This window comes from Balaenoptera acutorostrata, chromosome 15, assembly GCF_949987535.1.
Source record: "Balaenoptera acutorostrata chromosome 15, mBalAcu1.1, whole genome shotgun sequence".
NCBI classification, from domain to species: Eukaryota; Metazoa; Chordata; class Mammalia; order Artiodactyla; family Balaenopteridae; genus Balaenoptera; species Balaenoptera acutorostrata.
In genome coordinates this window covers 38616146-38640190 of record NC_080078.1, presented here as the reverse complement: position 1 = coordinate 38640190, position 24045 = coordinate 38616146, and the positions used below count along the sequence as shown (strand labels likewise).

At 58.2% G+C, this 24045-nt stretch overlaps 2 protein-coding genes across 12 annotated transcripts in view; one reads left to right on the top strand and one right to left on the bottom strand.

Moving 5' to 3' along the window:
* Positions 1 to 24045, bottom strand: part of IFT140 (intraflagellar transport 140) — a 71031-nt gene that overhangs the window by 8761 nt on the left and 38225 nt on the right. For all 11 annotated transcript variants that reach the window (XM_007181722.2, XM_007181720.2, XM_057528327.1 and 8 more), the window contains 7 exons: positions 5353 to 5530; positions 4600 to 4790; positions 4214 to 4309; positions 3881 to 4013; positions 3645 to 3788; positions 3157 to 3285; positions 2896 to 3078 (listed from right to left, as the gene is read on the bottom strand). In XM_007181722.2, coding sequence (XP_007181784.1) covers positions 2896 to 3078; positions 3157 to 3285; positions 3645 to 3788; positions 3881 to 4013; positions 4214 to 4309; positions 4600 to 4790; positions 5353 to 5530 — 1054 coding nt within the window. The remainder of the gene's footprint in view (positions 1 to 2895; positions 3079 to 3156; positions 3286 to 3644; positions 3789 to 3880; positions 4014 to 4213; positions 4310 to 4599; positions 4791 to 5352; positions 5531 to 24045) is intronic.
* TMEM204 (transmembrane protein 204) lies at positions 8372 to 22146 on the top strand. The gene is made up of 3 exons (XM_007181717.2): positions 8372 to 9156; positions 13598 to 13753; positions 21431 to 22146. Exons 1-3 carry the CDS (start codon positions 8880 to 8882, stop codon positions 21673 to 21675), a joined length of 678 nt encoding a protein of 225 aa, XP_007181779.2. The 5' UTR covers positions 8372 to 8879; the 3' UTR covers positions 21676 to 22146.

Here is a 24045-nt window from a genome sequence, read left to right as displayed (position 1 = left end):
TTGGGGGGGAACAGTGCGGCCAGGTGGGGGCACGTGACCTTCTCTTGCTATTGATACTGTAGAGGCAACCAAGGAAACGTGCAGCCCAAAAGAATGTTATATTCATTGTGGGAGGAAAAAGAGACCAGAAACTAATTTTCTTCTATAATTCTTTTCAAGTTTGCAAAGTAAGGAGTTTAATTAACTTTCCTTAAAAATTCAAGAAAAATTGTATATTCTTCACTTAAGAATGTGTCTTGGGGGGCTTTCTTGGTGGTGCAGTGGTTAAGAATCTGCCTGCCAATGTAGGGGACATGGGATCGAGCCCTGGTCTGGGAAGATCCCACACGCCGTGGAGCAACTAAGCCCGTGCACCACAACTACTGAGCCCACGCGCTGCAACTGCTGAAGCCCGAGTGCTCTAGAGCCCGCGAGCCACAACTACTGAAGCCCGCATGCCTAGGCCCATGCTCCGCAACGAGAAGACACCGCAATGAGAAGCCTGCGCACCGCAACGAAGAGTAGCCCCTGCTCGCCCAACTAGAGAAACCCCGTGTGCAACAACAAAGACTCAATGCAGCCAAAAATAAATTAAATAAATTAAAAAAAAAAATAAAACAGCCCATTGTGGATTTAAAAAAAAGAATGTGTCTTGGGAAGAAAGAGAACTATGTCTTGGAGATGATTTCCCCTGCTGACGGCTGTGCCGGCAACCTGCAGGGCATCCTGCCCAGACTCGGAGGGGCGGTCCTGCAGGTGCGGCGGCCCTTGTGCCTATGCCACTTACGCGTGTATAAGTGTGTTGTTAGCACGACTTCTGACAATAGGAAGCGCTGGACCAAGGAAGATGTGCTTGTCATCTGTGGCAGGCACCGCTGCCATGTTCCTACCTGCAGCCTGAGCACAACTGTTTCCCACTACAACCTGGCGGGTTTTCTAGCCTTTTCACTTTACTAGCCTAATTCACAAACAATGGCATCTCCTCGCATCTGATCTGTATTCCCCTGACGATGAGTGAGGCTGTGTATCGGACATTCAGGAACCATCCAGATTTCCTTTTTAAAACAAACTGACCATATTCTTTGTCCTTCCTCTTGAGTTGCTGGTAGATTTCTTATTGGTTTATAGAAACTCTATACATATTAAGAAGATTGGCCTTTTGGGATATAGGTAGAATACATTTTTTCCCATTTTATTATTCATCTTTGCTTTGTTTATGCTGTTTTCCATGTGCTATTTTCAAATTTGTATTTGGTCAAATTGACCAGTCTTTCCCACTATGGCTGTTGGGTTTTGAGTTGTATTTAGAAAATGTCTTCCCTCCTTCAAGGTCATACGAGACACATGTGGCTTCTGGTGGCACTGGGCCGCCTCCCTATGCACTTAGATCTCTGACCTGCCTGCAATTTCCTCAGACGCAGCAGGTGAGAAGGATTTAACTTCACTTTTCCCAAGTGGCCACCTGGCTGTGTCAACCCCATTCACCAAAGGGCTCATCCCCACTGTTGTGAGATGCTCCTTCACCACATGTAAATGTGCACCTGTATGTGGCTCTATTTCTGGATTTTCTAGTATTTCCTACTGATCTATAGGCCCGATCACGCACCAAACCCCAATTATTCTAGCACTGATATAGTTTATGATCTGGGAGGTTTAATCACCTCTTGCTATACTCTTCTTTTCAGATTTTTCTCGGCTCTTCTGGCTTATCTGGTTTTCACTGTAAAACTACAGAATCCACTTATCTAACTAGAGGAAGCCCTGTGGTATTTTTTCTGGGGTCAGAGTCAGTCTGAAGCGGCCTTAGGGAGGCCAGTCAGTAGGTCTCTCTAACCAAGTAAGTGGTGTGTGTGCCTTTTCACTTGCTCAGGAATTCTATCACTCATAATGAGAGACCACACTGCACGCGTGATTCTGGCTGCAGGAAAAAAGATCTTCCAATTAGGACAGGCTGATTCTGGGTGACTAACCATTTTCTACATCTCCATTCAGTTTCCATCAAGGGGAATTTTTCTCCTTAAGGAAGGTTAGTGCACATAACCATTAAGACAGCTACTATCAGAAACTAGAAGACAGGGAGTGTTGGGGAGGATGTGGAGAAACTGGGACCCTGGAGCTCTGCTGGTGGGAGCATCAAACGGTTCAGCCGCCGTGGAAACGGTGTGGCGGTTCCACAGAATGTTAGAGCAGAGTTACCACGTGACCCAGCACTTGCCTCTCTGGATAAATTCCCCAAAGAACTGAAAGCAGGGTCTTGAAGAGATGTTCGCACATTCACACTTATTCACAACAGTCAGAAGGTAGAGAGAATTCCCTGGCGGTTAGGACTCTGTGCTCTCACTGCCGAGGGCCCAGGTTCCATCCCTGGTTGGAGAACTAGATCCCACAAGCCATGCTGGTGTGGCCAAAAAAAAAAGCAACTCGAACGTCCACCTGTGGATGCTGGACAAGCCAGGTGTGGTCTGTCCGTGCAGAGGAATACGGTTCAGTCTCAAACAGCAGGGACCTTCCAACACGTGCTGCAGCGTGGACGGCCTGGGGGACACTATGTTCGGGCGAGAAGCCAGTCGCAAAGACAAGCGACTCCACTGACACGCGTCCCTAGACTCACACTCAGAGAGACAGAAAGGCGGAGGGCACGTGCCAGGGGCCAGAAGAGTTTGAGTTCTGCGAGACCAGTAGGGTCTTGGAGATCAGCTGCATGAACACGTGAATGTGCTCAACACCACTGAGCTGTACACTCAAAAACCCCTAAGATGGTAACTTTCACGTTACGTGCTCTTTACAACACACACACAGAAGAAAGTGGACTCCTTGGCTATGACTGGAAACAGGCGGCGAGTCCCGCACAGGCCGGCCTGGCCTTCCTGGTGAGCGTGGTTGGTGAGGGTGGCCGCCCGCCCGCAGGGCCCGTACCTTCTTGGCGGCCAGCAGCAGCTCCACCGCTTTCTCGTACTGACTGTGCTCCAGGAAGAAGTCGGAGCAGCGGGCCAGGAGGGCGGGGTCTGACTTCTCGTCCAGGTCTTCTGCCACGAGCTGCAGGGCCACAAACTGCTGTGTGGCGAAGGCCAGCTCCAGGGCCTTGGAGAAGTGGCCGGCCTGTGGACAGTGGGGGAGCTCTGAGCAGCACCGTCTGGGCGCCCCGCTGTGCCCGGGGTCTGGGGCGGGTGGCCTCACCTTGTGGTACAGCATGACCGCCTGGTCCATCTGCTCGCCCTTCTCCTCGTAGTAGCGTGCGGCCTCGATCATGTCCTTGGGGGAGCTCAGCAGGGCCAAGTTCATAAGCTGGTCATCCAGGCCGTGCTCCTGTGGGAGCACAGAACGTTGGGGGACTACCTGACATGAGAGCTCTCCGCCTTTTCGACTTTTCCTGAAGTGGGACCCTGGGCTGGAACACTTTTATGGATGCAGAGCGTCCGACAGCTTCCTAGGTAGGTCTACTGAGTACGAGGCGTGAACAGCCTCCCTGCTGCTCAGGAGCCTGGATAGCAGGGAGCATCCCCGAGCGCACTTGGGCAGAGTGAGGCGTGAGAGGTAGACATCTGCCTGGGTAGGGGTATGACACTCATGACATGAGTCTCTAACCTTCTGTTTGAAACTCTCTCAACAGAAGGTGGGAAGCAGCCTCCCCCACCCGGCGGCACTGGCAGGGGCTGGGCGCTCACCTTGCAAAGGCGGATGGCATTGTTGAAGGCCTGGGCGCGTGTGTAGAAGTGCACGGCCTGCCGCACCTCATCCTGGCTCTCGTACTGGCGGGCCAGGTGGTAGGAGGCCGCCCAGTTCCCGGTCTCGCTGGCTATCTCTGCGGCCTAGAGACACCAGGGACAGGGGCTTTGCGTGCAGCCTGCTCTGCCAAGCAGCCCGCTCTGCCAAGCAGCCTGCCTCCCTCCGGGGCTCCTACCTTCTGGATGTTGCCCTGGAAGCAGTAAACGCGGACCAGGGAGAAGTAGTCGTGCGCCAGCTCGTAGTAGCGAAGCGCAGCGTCCATCTCGGCCTGGCTCTCCAGATACTGGGCCCACCACCTCCACAGGGTCCTGCGAGGAGCCGCATGCGCTCCCTCAGGCCCCTCTCCCGCCGGAAGTGAGCCCTGGGTCCCACACCAGCAGCCAGGAGACATGGATGCTGGGTGGACGAGCCCGAGTGAGGTCCCCGGGGGAGGCCCCCGCCCGGTGCCCTGAGGACCAGCTGACGTGTGAGGCTCTGAGGGGAAGACCTCCCGGGCCCGGCCACTCACTTGTCCTTCATCTTGTTGATGTACAGCTCCAGGGCCTGCAGGTCCTCCGCCAGCATCCGCGGCACCTCGAAGCGGTGTGTGTCTGATTTCTCGTAGCTGTGGGAGAAGAGAAAGCGCCACTCGCTCCCTGGTTCAGCTTGCAGCTCTATGGCCTGTGCACCCGACTAAGGGCTCCACCACTAGCACTGTCCGGGGGGCACAGGCCCGACCAGCGCTGCGGCGTAGAGACCCAGGGCCTGGCAGTTCCTCCTAAAGCACAGAGCTCAGGCCCCCCCCGAAGGCCTCCCACCGAGATGGTGCTGGCCCGGATCTTCCTCTGAGAACCTCTGAGGCCCCCTCACTGGGGCAGCAGAGACAAGAGGTCCTGGCTGCCCGCCCGTGCTCACTAGCTGAGGGCCAGGCTGCAGTCCCCGCTGGCCTCCAGGTGCCGGGCGTAGTTGTAGTAGGTGGTGCGCAGGTGCACGCGGTCGTGTCGCTCAGCCACCTCAATGGCCCTCTGCCACTGGCCCGAGGCCTGCAGGAGCCTATTGAGGAGATCGTAGCGCCCGCATTTCTTGTACAGATGCTCCGCGTCCTCCTGAGGGAAGGAAGTTTGCCTGTTGGCGCCGACGATGACCCCAACGGCAGCCGAAAGTCACCAGGGATCCACCGTGGTGGGCGGCAGGGCTGCCAGGCCATCAACCTGCCCACGACTGAGACCACAACACACCCTGGGTGGAATGGACACTTTGGGGCATGGGCGGGGATGGTCAAGATGACACTGGAGAGGGCAGGCCTGCCCGTCAGCCAGGGGGTCTGAGCTCCACCCAGACCCCATCAGACCCATGGGTGTCTGCTCCCGACTGTCCCCCCCACCGACAGTGCCCGGCCACTCGGCCTGCATCTCCCGCGACTTCCATCGGCCTCTCTGGGCCACAGGGGTACAAGGGGCCGTGAGCTCCGCGAACACGCAGGAGGCAGGGAGAGGACTGGCGTGGAGCGGGGTGGCCTCGGGGGCTCTGCAGGGGGCTCCCTCCCCCCCCCTCCATTTTGGCCTCAGCTTGTTTGAGGGGGTTTCTGTTCCCTGCAACCCAAGGGCCCGGATAAGCACACACTGTGCGTGGGAGGCTGGCTTGCCCATCGGGGTGGTGCCCACTCACCAGCATGCCCAGCTGTATGGCCAACACAGCCACCCTGGCCTCTGGCTCTGGCTCCTGCTCAGCCTCCCGCAGTGCTCGGGCTCCGCGCGCGTGGCCCATGTGCCCCAGGCACACCTTGGCGACATCCAGCCGCTGGGTCTTCACGCACATGCGCGCCATGTTCTCCCAGACAGCCTTGCTGCAGTGGAGGACACGTGGCTCCAATGAGCTGCCGCTCTCACGACTCGGGCCCCAGCAAGACCCGTGCCAGGCAGCACGGGGACCCGGCTGGACACATGGTCTCTAAGAAGGGGGCCGCGTACGAGCCCAACAGCTTCACCCACAGAGCAACGTGGCAAACTGGGGCCCACATACTCTCCCGGGAAGAAAACGGGTGAGACACCCGTGTCCCGGGGGTGCAGGGGCTGGTGTACCTCTCACGGCTGGCCCTGGCGCCTGCTCCTTGCGCAGGCTCCCTCCCTCGGCCGCAAGGGGTCCCGTGAAGACCCTGGAGAGTGTCTTGTGCAGGCTGCCAGGCCCCACCGTGCCCCTCAGTGAACACTTGCTTCTCCCCACCCCGCACCCGGCACCTCTGTCCCAGGCTGAACTCCTAGTGCTCCCTCCACCCTCACACAGAGCCCCTGGGTCAGGCGGGGAGTGGGGTCCCCCAACTCCCACGAGGACAAGCATGACACCCAGGTGGGCCTTGCCGTGTGCTGAATGGAGGCGGGGGTCCCGGGGATGGGCCTGCAGAGCTGCCCTCTGACACCCCTGGCACAGGCTTGGGCCGGGGTCTTCCTTCCTTGTTTGGAGGTTTCTAGCATCTCCCTCCCTCCAATGCTGATGGGGGCTCCTGCCCGCCCCCTAGCAGGTCCCAGGACAACCTCAGACCCAGGATGGCCTCCCTGAGAAAAGACGCTGGCAGGAGGGAGGATGCTCTGGGGCCCCTCCTCCTGGGGCTCCGTCCCCTGATGACCCCAGAGCCCTGAGGAGAACAGACCAGTAAGTAACTTCTGGGATGCGAGCGGCTGGTGGCCCTCAGGATGCGTGAGTCACTGCGGACTCCACCCGTCCGCTCTCAAGGAGCCCCTGGGCGATCAGCGCGGAAGCAGGGTGCCAGCCACTCCCGACAGCCTCTCCACGGGCAGCTTTACCCCATGTGAGTCCTGGGGTCTGTGCATCCAACCGAAAGTCCATGTGGACACCCGCCTAGTCCCCGCCAGAGCCGTGAGCGCTTCCTGCTGTCCGGTAGCGTCTGCACCCTGTCAAGTGAGGGGCAGATGGGCTCCGAGCGGCCCGACTCTTGGGAAAGTCTTGTCCTCTGAGAAGCTCCCAGAGCGAGCCAGAGGCCCCTCCTCTTGGGCTGCTCTGTGGAGACCCTGGTGGGGCGGAGCAGTGGTTAACCACTCCCAGCTTCACGTCCCACCAAGTGGCACACACGCTGTGTCCAAACCTCCCATGTGTCTCTGCTCTAAGATGACACTGCTGCTTGTCCGCGTGAAGGAGCAGGGGAGGCCTTGACAGGGCCAAAGACCTGGACCGCGGAGAACAGGAAGGGCCCCTGGGGTGGCACACGATGGATGAGGGGGTCCTTGAAGGACTCGGTCATCCTGACTCAAGGTCTGCTCCCAGGCCAGCCACCCTCCCTGTCTCCAGCCCAGCTGTCCACTCCACCCGAGCCCGAGGCTGGGGGCTGGTCCGATAGGAGCTCCAGCAGGTGGCCCGGCCTGCTCCCCGCCCAGCCCGGGAGAGAGCTGGATGGCGCTGGCCCAAGGGCTGTTCCCAGGACAAGCAAAGCAGGGGCTACGGTTCCTGAAACCCCCTGCTTGCTTTTCAGCGGAAATTAGCCACTTAAAGACTGGCTCTGGATAAGCGATTCTAATGAGTAAGGAGGGAAATTGACGCTCTTTTAATGGAAACTTTGAGGAAAACTTCCTTTTCGAGGCCATCTACTGCACTGTGTGCACAGGAGCCCCAGCGCTAGTCCTCAGAGGGGCTGCCCTCCCACAGGGTCTTCTGAGCTGACAGACCCCCAGGTGCCTCCCCACCCACAGGGCGGCTGGAGTGAGAGCAGGGGGAGCAGGGGGGCAGCCCTGCTTCCAGCACAGCCGAGGGAAGAGGGAAAGTGGCAAGAACTCAGCTGACATGTTTGCTACAAGCTCTGGTGGGAAAAATCCAAAGGACATAAAATTCCTCCGGGAACTGATGGACAGATGTTTCTTGAGAACCTTGATTCTCCAAAGACCCCCTGCCTTTTAGGAATGTAAACTTGGGGCGGGGACTTCCAGGGCCGACCAGTTTGGTTTCAGCACAGGCCCGGCTGAATGAGTCGCAGCCCAGAGGATCTGAGCAGAGCAGATGACTATCTCTCTGAGCGCCCCTCAGCCTGACGGCTTATGCGACACAGGGCAGGGCACCCAGTGCAGGACCTGGGCCCTTACTGCCCACGCACCCCGTCAGCAGCAGACAGGGCCCAGGCCCTCAGGTCTTGCCGGGTGCACGGCTCGTCCAGAACCCAGCCTCTTGAACCTCAAGGACGACGGCCTGCTCTGGTGGGTCTCCAAGCATGGGTGAGGGTCTCAGCTGAGAGGTGGAGGAGTCCAGGGGGCCTCCCCACCACACTGGCCCTTCTCTGCTGTGCACCTATGGGTGCGTGGCACCCATGTGCTGGGGGAGTGACCGACGGCTGGGGGACGCCCAGTCCCCAAGGTGGGCGACTGGTCACCAGCGCCCTGCCCGCCCCGAGCCACCGGGTCGAGACAGACAGCAGGGCCTGTGGGCCTGCCAGGCTGGCATCCCTGGCCTCCACTTCCAGGGAAGGTGGGGAGGGCGGGGGAGGGTCCCGGAGCAGGCCTCCAGAAGAAGGCCCCCCTGCCTTTCCTATCAGGAAACACATCCTGTTAGTGTCTGGCTGCTATTTGTTGCAGTTGGCTACGCCCTCCAGCTCACCAAAAACAGCCTCAAAAACAACCATTTCCTCTCTGCTGAGAGACAGGGGGAAAACGCAGGCGCGAGGCACACACACACTCACTCACACACGCACGCGCATCCCTGCAGCAACCCTTTTGCTTTCCAGGACCAGCTGTTCGGTGGCGGAGGCACCGGGCAGGGGCTCAGGCAGCGGAGGCCCCAGTGGCTCACTTGCGCTGCTCCCAGCGGCCCTGCTCAGAGCCCCGCTCCGCACTGGTCCTGAGAGTGAGGCCCAGGCACCCCGCGTTGCTGCCTGCCTCGCCAGTGATTTCTGTTCTCTTCACCTCCTCCTCCTCCCAGGAAGACGGCGCGCTCACGACTCTGGACTCTCGCTGGTGCCCCTGCTTCCTCCCCGGGATGGGCAGCTCCGAAGGCTTCAGTTCAGGCCTGGCCCTGCTCCAGGTGCAGGAAGGAGGGTAAGGAGGGCCGCGAGGCGGGCGCCCCCGCACCTGTCGCATGGGCCTTCCTGACGCCTCCAAGCATGAGCGGTGATGTCCTCTAGCCACCCCTGGTGACAGCAGCTGACCGACTGGGACTGGGACTTTCTCCACGACAAGGGGACGGCACTGCAGTCCGCGATGACTGTCCAGAAAGTGGTGGCCACGGCCGTGCTGGTGGCCCTCGTCTCTCTCATTCTCAACAACGCGGCGGCCTTCACCCCCAACTGGGTGTACCAGACGCTGGAGGATGGGCGCAGGCGGAGCGTGGGGCTGTGGCAGTCCTGCTGGCTGGACAGGGCCAGGGGAGGGCCGAGCCCGGGGGCCAGGCCCGGGCAGGCGGACGTGCGGGACTGTGAGGCCCTGGGCTGGGGCTCCGAGGCGGCGGGCTTCCAGGAGTCGCGAGGCACCGTCAAACGTAAGTCTGCTGATTTTCCTTCCTCCTTTAAAGCGGCTGTGGATGCGGGCACATCTGCTGATGGGTGATGGGTGCTCTGCTCACAGGGGCGACCTTGGCTCTTGGGGACACAAGCGAGCCCCAAGCTCCAAGCCCACCCTGCCCCGGCCCCTTTGGGACAGAATTCTTCCTGTGCGGGAGGGGGCTTTTTCTCTGCCGTCATGCATAGCTACAGTACGGATACATTAACCAAAGCAAGGAAAATACGTTTTTCCTGGTGGAAAATAAAGACTGTTAATGAGTAAAATAAACAAGAAGCTTAAAAACATGCGGCTGGGTTTGGACTTCATTCCACAGTTGTCAGGGTTGTTAAGGCAGTGGGCAGCACAGAGGGAGACCCTCCAGGGACTGGCTGTAGGTGGGATGCCCAGGAAAGAGTGGGAGACTGATGGCCTTCAGACGGCAGAGAAGAGCCGACTCCTGTGAGCAGGGGACTGGCTCCCTCTGCCCAGTGGTCCTGTCTGGTTGGTCACGTCCGGCACAGGATCCATTACAGCTCTGAAAGGTGGGAACTTGACTTTGAAAGCGGGATAGGGTTTGAGTGTACGGGAGGGAAGGTTCATAAATATGAAAACGCTTGTCACCTAACGTGTAGACACACGGCAACAGCAGCCGATGGGCAAAGGTCTCCCCAGTGACAACCCTTTAAAACTGCAGACAAGAGTCTAACACGTAGACCGCATCACCTGTTCTGAATACGACACTTGTCCTCAGGAAAACGTGGCTCCAGCCAGGCCTCTGCTGGCTGCTCCAGAGGGCACGCCTCACTCAACTCAGGCATGACGGCCCTCAGAACCCTGACCCACGAGGGAATGGGAGTGGGGGGATGTTGCCTCCACTTCACAGGCAAAGAGACTGAGGCTGCAGGAGGCATGTGGCTCCACTCAGGTCCCCGAGGGGACGCGACCCCGTCTTTGCACGTGGACCCCCTCGCAGCACAGCCTGGGGGTGTCTTCCATCGGGAGTGGCTGGCTTGCCAGCCTGCCCCCGCCTTTGCAAGCAGAGAGCCACAACCTCCCTTAAAAAGGGCGAAGAGCCTGAATGAATCAATGAGCTTCTGTGAGCTCTCAGACCAGGGCCTGGGGGGGCTGGGTAGGTCAGCTGAACTTGGGTCACTGTGACCTGCCGGTCAGACTGGTCCCTCTGGGCTCTGGGTCTGTCCTGAGGAGCAGTGAAAGCCAGTGACCGGGGCTCTAGCATGGGCTCCGCGCAGGCCACGCCTCTCCCACCCCACAAGTGCACTGCGCACGCCCCCCCCCTCCGCAACAGAGCAACCCTCCACCCTGGGGGGAGGTCCCACGTCAGCCCAGCCCCTGCCCTGGGCTCAAGGCCTCCAATGCCCTACAGGTGCCCCCTCCAGGCATCCGTCCCCCCGCCCCCTTGCTGAGCCAGGTCGGGTCAGGTCACGCCAGGAAGACACGGGCCGGGACGCTCTCTGCCTCCAGACCGCACAGCCACCCTGCCACCTGTCCCGAGCGCCCCGCTCACCTGCCCTTGTTTGCTGTCCCTCCCTGACCACCTGATAAGCCCCCTGAACAACTTTTAAAACATCCTCCTGCCATAACACGTCATCTGTGGCAGCTGACCTTTATTGATGCCCTGAGCATCAGAGGTTTTCCCAGAACAAGGGAAACGTATTTGGAGCTTCTCGTGAATGAGGCTGAGACCAGGGAGAGGGGCTGGCAGATGTCTCACCAGCTCCCGGGGACCGAGCACTGCTGCCCCGGGGGTTCCGGAGCTGGGGGCTTCTGGCTGGGTTTCTGGGCTGCCCCCTTCAATCAAACCAGCTCCCGGTCTCATCAGCTCTCATGCAAAACCCCAGCCCAGGCTTTGCCCCTGATGGTCCAGCCTCCAGCCGCGCTAGGGACAGGGAGGAGGAGTGGGCGGCCTCGACCACAGTATCACCTCCGTCTGTCCATCCCGAGCCCCGTGTGGGGGTACCGAGGGGGCGAGACTCGTGTTGCTTCACCCTAGAGATTCCAGACATGATGCAGGTGGCCAGGGCAGCTCTCGGGGACAGCAGCCACGCTCCTGCCAGCTCTGTGCCCAAGTCCTGGCAGAGCCCGCAGAGCCAAGCCACAGCCACTTGGCGCATCGGGCCAACACCACCGTCCCCCAACGTAACAAGCTGTAGTGAGGGTGTCCCGAGCATGCTGGGTCAGGGGACGACCCTGGGGCAGGCCCTCCAGCTGGCCCCATGTCACACCAGGTCCCGTCCTCGAGGACAGGGCCCTTCCCCCACACTGGCTCACTGGGCATGTGCGGCGGCCGTGACTTTTGTTACTCATCAGGTGGGGGTCTGGGGGTACCTCACAGCCCAGGTCGGGGGTCAGTCTTGCTTTCTGGCCCCCGTTCTCTCTGCCACTTTTCATCTCTCCAAGTTTTGTGCATTTTGTCGGGCACCTGTGTCCTTTCCCTGAAGCCAGGGGGGACATGAACAAACACGTAATTAAATCTCCTGTGGTGACCGCTGCTCTCTGTCTCCTGGGAGGCAGCCTCACAGGGCACTGGGGTGGGAAGGGGCACAACGACTGCCCAGCCGGCAGACACTCACGGCCACGTTCTCATGGCTCCTCAAAACCCAGTGCTGCTGCCCAGGCCGTGCACACAGCAAGTGTGAGGACCCGTCAAATGTCCAGGCTTGGTGGGTGCTAGTGAGGACTGGTCCCCTCTGGGTGGCTGGGAAAAGGGGCATGGCCAAGGGGAGAGTCTGCTGCCTCAGCCTTTACAGCCTCAGGCACCTGGGTACTAGGCAGCGGCCCAGCTCGACTGCTTGGAGGGTGGATTGCTGCCAGGGTGTGTGGCATGGGGCTGAGCGCTCAGAGCCGCCGGGGCCACCGGGAGGGCAGGGCCTCGTGGTGCCAGCACCAACACACTGCAGCGCAGACACTCCCGGCATGGCCAGCCCATTGGTGCACGTCTTTCCTCACCTACAAGGCTGGGCCCCGGAACCGGAAGGACATTCCTGGGCCCAGAGTGGATCCCGGTTCCGCCCTGTGTTGTGAACACCCATCACGTTTTAACAGCCCTCGTCTCTGAGGCCACCTCCACTTCCAAACTCTATGACCTCTTAGAGTAGCAGGACCTTCTGTATGGGCGTTTGAAGGGTAAAAATTGTTGCAAAGAAAACAGCGTGAAAAAGGCAGGAAGAGTGTGATGAACAGCAGCCTCCACGGGAAGCCAGCTGGTGTTCCAGAGTCTGTGGCCCGAGCAACCGGAGCCCCCGTGCTGACAGAGGAGCCACGTGTCCTCCTGCTCCCACGTGTGGTCATGGGGACCCGAGAAGACCTCGTGAGCAGCCAGGAAGGTTTCTGCAAATCACAAGCGCTAGCAGCCCTGCCGCCCCAGCCTTGGGGGAGAGGAGGGGTCTGAGCCCGTGTGCAGGGAGCCCGCTCTGTTCTCCGGCCCAGCCTCTGTCCTTTCTCCGAGTTGCTCCAGAGCTGCTGCCACACCACTGCCAGAAGCCCTGCGCTCACCAGGCTGCGCCGCCCACCCCTGGCTCCTCGTCTCCCTGAGTTTTAAAGGGTCAGGGTTCCCAGCGACTGCAGCTATGTTTTGTGGTAACTTTGAAGACTACAGAACCCAGAACATGAGCGCTCGGTCACCCGGCAGTGAAGCCCACGGAGCGTGTGCGGCCGCGCAAGGAGCGGGCGAGAGTGTCACGGGCGGCGTCAAGCCCTGGCAGAGGCGCCGTCCGTCCATCTGTCTGCCTGGGAATGCTCCTTGGCCCTCGGTGCCAGGCTCTCCTCCCAGAAGCCCTCTGCCCCTCCACCCTCAGGGCTGCTCTGACTTCGCAGCAGCCCGGGGCCCCTGCACCACAGTCCAGAGCCAGGCCTGGGATCTGGGAAGGGTGAGACCCCTCAAGCTCCGGACGGCAGGAGGGAGGCCAGGGGGAAGCAGGTCGAGACCCCTGGGCAGGAGGAGCTGACCCTCCGTGGCAGGAAGCGGCACAACGCCCCCACGAGACTCTGGACTCCACAAGCGCTAAATGTGAATGCCGCCTGCCCGCAGAGCATGAATCAGACAGCGCTGCACCTGAAGCCTGGGGGCGGGGGCCACTTTTACAGCATGGAAGGACCACGGGGAAGGGGCCTGACTTCACGGCGGACGGCTTTGCCCTCCAGCACATGGGTGGGAAAGTTGACTCCCCTGATGGCCTCTCGATGACACCTCCACGGCCCCCACCTTTGCAGTCCAAGCATCGGGCTGCCCCATCCTCCCTCTGCCCTGTGTGCACAGCCTCCAAATGCCTCGCTCAGAGACCAGGGGCAGGTGGGGGCTGGGAAGGGAGTGGTGAGACTCGGTGAGACGGAGGGAGGAGTCCCGGGAGGGGCAGGCAGCCCGGTCTTGAGCGGCCTCGCCCGTGCTGACCGCCTGCTTCTCTCCCTCCGGCCCCTCACAGTGCAGTTCGACATGATGCGAGCCTGCAACCTGGTGGCCACGGCGGCACTTGCCGCGGGCCAGCTCACCTTCGTCCTGGGGCTGACGGGCCTGCCCCTGATGTCGCCCGATTCCCAGTGCTGGGAGGAGGCCATGGCCGCTGCGTTCCAGCTGGCAAGTAAGTATCCTCGCCCAGGCCCCGGCCAGGCTGAGCAGCCGCATCCCCAGCTCTTGTCAGGGCTGGCAGGTTGGCTGTGGCTTCTAAAGTCATGGCGACCCCTGTGGGTCACGCTCCCACCCCACCCGTCACTGTGGGCAGCAGCAAAACAGAAATACACACAGGGGCCGAACGCTGAGGTGCAACCAGATGGGTTGTGTCTGTTTGCTCAAGGCCTCCCGGCCCTTCCCATCTAAGACAAGGTGCTGAGGCTCACGGTGACCTGCTTTGCTTTCCAAAGTCTTCGGCATCTGGTGTTTTCTTTGCCCCTCTGCAGCCTGTGTGGCAGGCGGCCTGGGTTCACGCTCCTCCCATGAGGGTGCAGCAGCCTGCTGCAGGCACTTGGGCACATGGGCAGAGGGAGGCGCCCTTCTGACCCCTCGCCTGCCTCCATGGCCTTCCTGGCTAACGGTTAGCATACGGGGAGTTCTGGGCACACATGGTTCCCAGCTGGCGACCTGCATGCTCGGTTATAAATGCAGCTTCCTGGGGCCCGGCTGGGGTGTGCAGGGCCCTCCTGTAAGAAGCACAGACAAAGCGTGGAGGACCCCGCCAAGCACACAGGGACGCACATGCAACACCAGGGCCAGACGAGCGTGATGGGGGCAGTGCGGGGGAGAGCAGCGAGGCCTTGGCCATCAGGGAACAATCCAGAAGCCACCTTGGCCTCTGGGGGCGACTGCAGGGTGAAATGGGGCAGGGCCTGGGCACACTGTAGTCTTCACAGGGCGAGTGTGGCAGCGCCGTGGGTAACGAATGGGACTGTTCCAGGAGGCTCTGCACAACGGCCACGGAAGCCCCAAAGTGTCCACCTGGCACCCCAGGGAGCATAGGGGCGTCTGTGCTGGTTTCCCCTCTCCCTCTGCCTGTCTCACTGGCCCAGGTTTAACGATCACGGGAACCTGGGAGCTCAGGTTTCCTGCTGCCTATGGGGAAGGTCAGACGGGTGGCTGATGGGACAGAGGAAGGGCCAGGACGTCACCAGCCCACCACCTGCCTCTCCAGCTCAGTGGAGAAGGCAGTGTCCCAACCATGAGGGTGCAGTTCCAACACACGCGGCGGGAGGAACGGCAGGAAGTACGAGTGAATCACTTGGGGAATAATGGATCCCGGCCCTCATCGTCCTGGAGAAACGCAATTTCCAGAATGCGGCTGACAGGCTGGCAGCACTCGTGCTGGAAAGTGCCAGGTGGGACTCGGAAACAGGCCCTGTTCACAGAAGGCCAGTCACTTCCCTGTGGCCGGGCAGGCCGGAGGGCGTTGCCAGGGCCTAGGAAAGAGCGCAGGCTTTGATGTCAGGAGAACAGAACTGTGTCCGGCCCTACGGCTTACCAGCCATGTGAACAGGGCAAAGCCACACCTCAGTTCACCCAACTGCAAAATGGGGTAATGCCCACCCTGCCCGGGGCAATTCTGAGAGTTAACCAGGTACATGAAGCGGGACCTCGGACCTCCACCTCCTCCCTCCTCTAGGACTGTGAGGAAAAACACGGACATTCCAATGCCACACATGTAGGAAAATCACCCACCTGCCCTCTGCTGACCTTAGGGCTGTAAATCAAGCAGTTTCCCCGCCTCACTGAAACCATCCACCTCTCTCACGTGGGATCATCTGAAATTCCATCCCTTCAAGAAGGAAGTGGAAGATTTTGCAATGTGATTGGAAAAGCTGGATTAGAAACAGATATTTTAGTGGCATTAAAGGAATAAAAGTAACAGCTCTTGATTCTGAAAGTAACTTCTCCTAGCAGGATGATCAAATCTGTCATTGCATTTCTTAAGAAACTTCTTTGAGACACTTATTTAGAATTATTAGAAAAAATATTGTGGGTTTGGTGTCAAAACTGACATCTTACTTCCTGTAAACTCTTGTTTCAGAACAAAATATTGTTGTTTCCAAATAACACACCAAAAAAATGGAAACGGGGGAACCCCCATTAACTAAAATCAAACTGTCTTGCATCAACCGGTGGGGGTTGGGGGGCACTGCCGAAGGTCTGGGGTTCAGGGGCTGTCCTGGCCAAGTGGGGGCTGGGGGCACATGCTGCTTTCCTGAGTATTTCCAGGCCAGCACAGCCTCTGGAAAGGTTGGACCAGGCTCTGTCCAAAAACCATCAGACAGGCAGAGGCCCACGGAAAAAGCCAGAAGCCCCAAGCAGCACCTGCGGCACTTCAGATGGTCCCTCTGCCTCCGCAGGCCCCCTCTACCCATGGTGTCCGACGGTTACCCACAGTGGGTCTGCTGTGCCCAAAAAGGAAATGCATTTGGCCCTGTTTAGTCTTGTTTCATTGACAAACAGTACAGAACACAGCTCTGTGCCTTTCTTCTATCACACTGCTAATTTTAGAGTTAGGTTTTTTCCTGTGCTCTGGTCTGTTTTAAACAGTCAGGGAGAGACTGAAGGGCGCCAGGATATCCTGTCCCAGGAGGGGGAAATGCCTGCTGGTACCTGTTATGCAAGGGAACCTTGAGTCCCCAGTGCTGGGGCCAGAGGGTGGGCGGGGGGAGAGAGGTGCTCGTGAAAGGGGGAAGCACACGGATTCCCCGGGAGGCCGGGACCAGCCGGAGAGCAACACCCCAGCGGGAGGAGACAGGAGGCCAGCCGCTCGCCCATTCATCCCACGGCCGTTTCTGGCCGTTTCCACCACGCTTGCATGATGCCCAGCCTGGGTCTGTGAAAGGGCAGCCCCTGCTGCTCAGGGCTGTGGCTCCAAAGGACCCAGTCCCAGACGCCAGGGAGAACCCAGGAAACGCTGCTCTTGCAGGGCAACAATGTGACTACCAGCCGTTTCACCGGGTTTGCTCTATTGAACTCAGGCCACTGCACGCAATAGTTTGCAATTTCTTTGCAGAATTTTCCAAGTGTAATTTTAATTTACCTTAAAGTTGAAAAAACTCCTTTCAGTCCCTTATTCCACCCCCACCCATAAGCTGAACACCCCGTGAAAGCACTGTGTTCGCTGGGGTCGCAGCAGCTGTCCGCCAGCCCCAGCCTGGCCCACCCCTCCTCAGACCCAGAAGGACGACTTCAAGAGCGGCATTTCGTGGACCTTGTGGGCTTCACGTCTGCAGGCTTCCCCTCTCCACTTCTGGAAATCCTAAGACTTTTTCTTATGATGAAAAACTTACACCCTAAGGGCCGCTTACTCCACGCCGTGAGAAGGCTGACTTTACCGTCCGAAAGGTCAGTCGGGGTGATGCACGGTGTCTGTCTTGGCAACTCGTGAGCTGGTGGGGATCATGCTGTTCTCGCAAACCTACTCATAGGAACGTACCACTTTCTGTGCTTTACTATAAAGCAGCACTTGGCTTGGGCCAGACGCTTCGCTTTCCTGTCTTCTGAGCCCACTTCCCAAGCCCAGTCCTGGCCCCGCACCCTGGGGAGAGTGTCGCCGTCTCCTTTCCTAGACTCTCTCCCTAAGGGGGAGGCACTTGTCCCCACCTTCTGCTGCTCACAGCTGAGCCTCGAGTGCCCTGTACACGCTCCGGGGCCTTGGCCAGCGCTGCCCCGTGGATGCTGAGGCAGGTGTGCTACTTGAGGGCTCAGGGCTCAGCCACATGCTCTTCCCACCCGTGGGCCCTGCGTGTGCTTGATGGCCACTCCAGAGGAAGGCCTGTGACCGCCGGTGGAGCCCTGGGAAGCCAGCAGGAAGGAAGAGAGGAGAGGGCGCTGTGAACCACAGCGCCACAGCCGCCGGCTCACAGAAAGGGGCTATTTGCTTTGGAAACACAAGTTCATGAGGACGGAATTGACTCCACGTGCAGAAGTCTGTGCATTTGCTAAAAACTCTCCCCTTAGATTCGTTTCTGTACAAACAGCGATGTCACTGAAAAATTCACGAGAATGGGGACCTGAACGTCAGGAGAATGGAGAAACCGCACTTCAGGCTGGCTGTGGCGAGAGAACCTTATCAAAGTAAAAGGCCAGTTTGATTTCAGGAGGATGTGCCCACACGGCCAGCGCAGGCAGCAGCTGCCTCTCCGCATCTCTGTGCCTTTCTGCCATTGCCGTGTGGCGCATGCTTGGTCCCCGCATCCCATGCATCTGCTCAGGCCACACCGCCCCCACTGGCCCAGGGCAGAGTCCACGTGTCCCCGAGCCAGCCCCACTGTGACATCCACCCACGGCCCAGCACCTGGGCCCACTGTTCCAGTCAGTTCTTTGTATTTTCCTGCTTCAGGAACAAATGTATTTTTTTTTGATGTTAGGGAAGCATATCCCTTCTCTGACTGTACGTGTTCCAAGTTGAACTAAGATAAAGCAAAAGCCAACACTGGTCTTGACACAGAGTAAAGTCACATCGATGTAAATTTTGTTAACCTTTTTTTTACACTGCGGTACAGAACTAGACTTCTCCTTCCTACTTCTCTTGGGAAAAAAACCAACCAGCAAGAAGGTGCAGCCTCTGAGCAACGCTGGCTGGAGAAGGAGCACCTCGATGCTTGAAACCCGTCCACACCGCTCACTGCTGGATGCTAGAGAAATCGTTTTCAAGACAAAGCACGAGACAGGGGGGACTTGGCCTGTTCATTTCACTCTGTAAAAAGTCGCTCCAAGAGGCTCCGCGCTCCCCCGGCCTGTCACCCCCACCACTCTTCCTGCTGTGCTTGCAGACGTGGGTGGCTGTGCCCGGCTGTCTGTTCACATGTGAATTCACACTTCTTTCATCTTGTGACATAAGAAACAGTCTTCTCCATTGTAGGCCGTACAGCTAAACACACGGAGGAAGTTAATAAGCTGAGTAGGACGGCAACAAAGCAACAGCCTGCCCTGTTTCCAAAAAAAACGGACGATGTGATCTTAAGAACCATAAGTAGCCCTGACGCTGGCAAGTGGGTGGGTGTTCCCCGCCTGGAGGGCGCAGCGCCTCCCCCACCCCCACCCCCACAGCCCTCATCCTAAACGGGGGGACCTGGATCAATGGGTGGGTGACTGCCCAACTGAGCACTCAGGGGCCAGGACAGGAGGACGGGAGGCGCCCTCCCACCAGGCAGATGGAGCTCAGGATGGCGGCGCCAGGAAAGGTAGGGGGACCAGCGCGCAGCGTGAGCAGACTCAAGGTCAGGCGTGTCTTGAGGGCCGGGAGACGCTAAAGTGTGTCCTCTACAGCCTCCACAGGGCGACCAGCACAGCCGTGGGAACGTGGCAACGAGAGGCACGTGGCCAGAGTCGTGACATGCTTTAGGAAGTGCTTGTTAATAGAAGACTGTAAAGTTAGTTGCACTTCTAGAATATTCTAACTGTCTTACTATGAACCTTATGTACAAAGGACTCAGGAGACACACAAGTGACACCGAGAAGCCCATATGTGCTGCCTCTGGCCCGTCAGTGGTGGCCGCCCGTTGGCCGGGCCTGTCTGAACCGAGCACAGAGCAGCCGTGTCCGCCCCGCGGCCCGTGGCCCAGCACCTCGTCTCCGAGGACGCGCATTTCAGATGCTCTGATGTGGGGTCCCGGTCATGTTTCCTGTGACCTGTGACAAGCAGGGTCTCACTCGGGCACAGTCCTGGGAGTGGGTCGCAGGTCCCAGGGCCACGCGTGTGCCCTGCTGGCATGCCCCGTGCTTTCCTCAGTCAGGCCCTGTCCAGGTCGGGGTCTCACAATTGCCAAGTCTCCACTGGACGGCCTTGCAGTAAATTCAAGGTCTTCTGTTCTCAGTGACGCAAACCAACCCCATGTCAGACAGCCGATGGCCCTGGAGGCTGTGCGGAGGCCCAGTTCCTTCGCCCGTTCCCTTCTGATGGACGACGCTGCAGATCTGTGCTGAGGCCAGGAGGCTGGTCCATGTGGCCTGTTGCTCCTCCGACCCCACTCCCCCGAGATCATCAAACTCCTTGGCTAGGTGGCCCAGGGAGCCCTGCCCTCTGCTGTGGTGACCAGGGTGAGTCCGTTTCTTGGAACCCAACATGCCCGAGGAGGACAAAGGCCCTCGGGGGCCCAGCGTGGTCCAGACAGGACTCCCAGCCCCTCCTGGACTTGTCTCGTCTCCTGCCCTGGGCTCTGGCCAGGCCGAACTGCCTGCTGCAGCCCCTCCACCTGCCCTGCACTGTGACATCTGCACGTCTGTTCATGCTGGTCCCCCACTCCCTGTGGCCTCCTGGCTTTCCTCAGGAAACCAGATCATGTACGACCTGGCGTGGCCCCGGAGCAAAGGGCAGCAGTGATGCCCGCTGACGATTCTAATAGCTGTGTCATGACTTAGTGCTGGGGCAGAGGCTGGAGTTTTCTAGAAACACAGGCATTCTGGAAGCATTTCTGCGCCTTCCAGAAAGTATGAATTAAACACTTAACTGCCCCGGTTGTGTCCTAAACAATGGTGACGGTGACTAATCCCTGTGCTAATCCTCTATGGTACTTTGTGGAGCTTTTTATACATGGAAAGCTTCTCGATACTTCCTTTCTGTTAAAAATAACTAATTCTGTTTGTCATGCACACTGGCAAAAAGAAACTTCTGGCATTCCTCTCTCCCAGCTAGGAGTACATCCTCTGCCCACGATTTTGTGCCACCGAGTTTTGCGTGAGGGAAGGAATTAGGACCTGTGTTTTGTGTAATGCAAATGAAAGTACTTTATGTGTTCCCTTGTTTTCACTACGTCTTTGGGCATTTTTTGCCAGCCAGGGAGCTTGTTGTGCCTTCTTTCAACAAGACTCAGAAGGACGGGGCAGGATGGGGCGAGGGGAGCGAGGCCTCTGCCTCGTCCCAGCCATCAGGGCTTCCAGCCCAGATTCAGACCTGAACTCTTTCAAACATCAGTGCCCTGTTAGCCTAGCTGACAGATCTTGGGTGCGAAATCCTGGTTTTCCTATTGTAAGAACTAATAAAATCAAGTCTTTGGAGCTCCTTAAAGATACAACTATGGAAGTGATGATGTGACGGTATTAACAGCTGACCGAGAGGGGACATGGCCACCTTAACTGAGTCCACACAGGACGCTGTGCACAGTCCTGGACCCCCCGTGTCACCTGGAGAGAGGAAGGGACGGAGGGAGACCCGCAGGGGACCGGGTGGGTGAGGGGGACATTCTAGAACCAGCCGAGTCTATTCAGCCACAGTCCGGCTCCCCCCCCACTCCCCCCACTCCCCCCACCCCGAATGTGCAGGCCCTCCACCATCTCAGGTTTTGAAAGAAAATATTTCCTCTGGAAGCAAACACTAAGAATAAGAAAACTCTTAAAAACAGGAATTCAAACTAAGTTAAATACAAATCTGAGTTGTTTCAAGGTAAGACTTAGAAAATATCTGTGTTTGCTTTCACTTTGAATGAATTAGGCGTTTATAAGCCAGAGCGGACCTTCCACGGAGTTACCGCTGGACTGTTCGGGGTGAGGAAGTGGGTGTCAGCGTCACCTCCATGGGGAGGGCGGCCAAGGAAGTGGCCTGACACCTGCCAGGTTACAGGAAGCACGTGAGCCCCTATGACCATCCAGGGTCAGGATTGAGCAGACGCCCCCCCCAACAGCCACCAGACCCAAAAGTCCCATAAAATTCAGCTCGACCCCAAGGCACCAGCACCGAGTGGAGCTGGGCTCTCAGACCCAGGAGGACAGGGTTGGGTGGGAGGAGAAGTGGGAGTGGCCCCACGGCTGGACCTGCAGCCTCCTCCGCTCCCTGTCTCACCCTGTCCTTCATCCGCAGGTTTTGTTCTGGTCATCGGGCTGGTGACGTTCTACAGAATCGGCCCGTACACCAACCTGTCCTGGTCTTGCTACCTGAACATCGGGGCCTGCCTGCTGGCCACCCTGGCCGCGGCCATGCTCATCTGGAACGTCCTGCACAGGAGGGAGGACTGCATGGCCCCCCGCGTCATCGTCATCAGCCGCTCCCTGACCGCACGCTTCCGCCGCGGGCTGGACAACGACTACGTGGAGTCGCCGTGCTGAGGGCGGCGGGAGGCCGCTCGGGGCTCCGTCCACCGCAGGGACCGTCTGGGAAGCAGGGTGCTGCCTGCGCGGCTTCCCATGAGAGCACATGTACGACACACATTCACTACGTTATACACGAACACAGGGCGTGACCACATACCGGCTGCGTCCCACCCCCACCCCCCCAACCCCGCCACGGCCTGCTTCACGCTCGCGCATGTCCTGTCCTGGAGACCAGCTCCGGAGAGGCACGTCCGGGATGGCAGCAGCCTCGCTCTCCGCCCTGGCCCGGGAATAATTTATTCTGTATCTGCCAAGAGGGGCGTCCTGGGTCATATTTACTTTGATAAAGCAGAACACAGGGAAGAGTTCTGAACTGTCCGTGATCTTCCTCCAGGGACTCAGAATTTACAGTCAGATGGTTATGGTTTTACAACAGTATTGTGTTAGTGATGTCCATTTACTCCAGATTATCTTCCTAAGTTAAAATAAAACACAAACCTCTTACCACGGTTTAAAAATTGTGTTTTATCCATTACACTGCCACGTGGTGAAGGAATATGGCTTATTCTTCTGCAGCTTTGTGGGTCAGCAGTCAGAGAAGGGTTGACACATTTTATAGGCCCGGGGGCAGAGCGCTGGGGACCACTCATGGCTCACTCATGTTTCCGTTCAGAAGTCCCCGTTTCTACAGACTCTAAGCGCTGGCTGGACAACGGCAGGTCCACAGTTGGCACAGTATGAGGGAAAAAGTCTATTGGCTTAAATTTCAGAGATTGATTCACTTTTTTCCCTAGAAAAGTCTTCAATGCATCCAGCCAAACTTGGTGGGCTACAGAAGACCTTCCCAGCACCAACCTGGTGCCAGCAGCCCTGGACCTGACTCCGTAGCAGGGACTAAGCCCCAGGCTGAACACAAGCACCTAAGAGCTGCCTCAGGGGCTCAAAACCAACCCACGTCCCCCGGGACCGGGCTGGGTTGCCCGGCCACACCTGCAAGGACAGTCCCCCGAGAGCGCAGCTGCTTGTTCCCGTGCCACCTGGTGGTGGGAAGCGCATCTTCCGGCCCAGGAAACGAGGGGCGGTGGTGGACACCGTGCAAGTCCGCAGCGTGGGGGTGGTCACTGTCTGGCTGCTGCCCCCACACTAGGCCAACCCTCTAAGAAACATTTAGCTTTGCTGCCTCCACCTCCCAGACGATGTGCGGTGACCCGTCTGGAATTCGAAGGCCACGCTGCCCCAGGAATTTGTCTTTAGTCAGAGCAAGAGGTAGATCCGGTTGTTGCTTTAAAAAAACATAAAGCAACGGAGAATGACTTAAAAGCACGTCTGGGCTGACCACGGACGTAAGCGCAGCTCAGGGCAGAGGTACAGCCAGCACACTAGGGGACCCAAAGGGCTGCCCTTCCTCCCCCGGGCACCTCAAGCTGTACAGTCTCAGCAGTGTTACGTACACGACTACATATACTGCATGGGCCACGTGCTCACCTACGGTCTGTGATCGAGTTCCTATGAAACGGAAAGTGCTTCCAGCCACTCTTCACTTCCCTGATCAAAAGCCTCTTGCCCACCTGCAGCAGGGAAAAGCCCCTCTGCTGTGGACCAAGACCAGGTCTCAGGCTGCTCGGAAGGTGCTTCTGGGTTACAGACCCATCACTGCAGACAAGGGCTGCTGGGGTGCCCTAACTCCCGTCCTCCTCTTCCCACTTGAATTTCACCCTTCAATAGTTTTTCTACTCTTTGGCGATTAAAATCTGTCAAATGCTCCTGAGAAGCTCTGAATTCTCACAGGCACAGAGAGGAAGCTGCTTATAGGTAGCCCTTGATTGACAACTTAGAGCAATTTTAATTGCATTTTGCCTGCCGTTTTGAGAGTTTACTATCAAAACCTTTTCTGTTTAGGGCTTCCCTCGTGGCACAGTGGTTAAGAATTTGCCTGCCAATGCAGGGGACACGGGTTCAAGCCCTCATCCGGGAAGATCCCACATGCTGCAGAGCAACTAAGCCCCGTGTGCCACAACTACTGAGCCTGCGCTCTAGAGCCTGCGAGCCACAACTACTGAGCCTGTGTGCCACAACTACTGAAGCTTGTGCGCCTAGAGCCCGTGCTCCGCAACAAGAGAAGCCACTGCAATGAGAAGCCTACACACCGCAAGGAAGAGTAGCCCCTGTTCACCGCAACTAGAGAAAGCCCGTGCGCAGCAACGAAGACCAACGCAGCCAAAAACAAAAAAACACTTTTCTGTTTAGTGCAATTATTCCTGGACAGACAGATGTTATAAATATTTAGCAACTGTAGAACTTTCAACTAGGAAGTGTCCACTGTAAAGTAAATCAAAACAACTAAATCACAGCCCACGAGACACCGAGCATCGCGAGGCCAGCCAG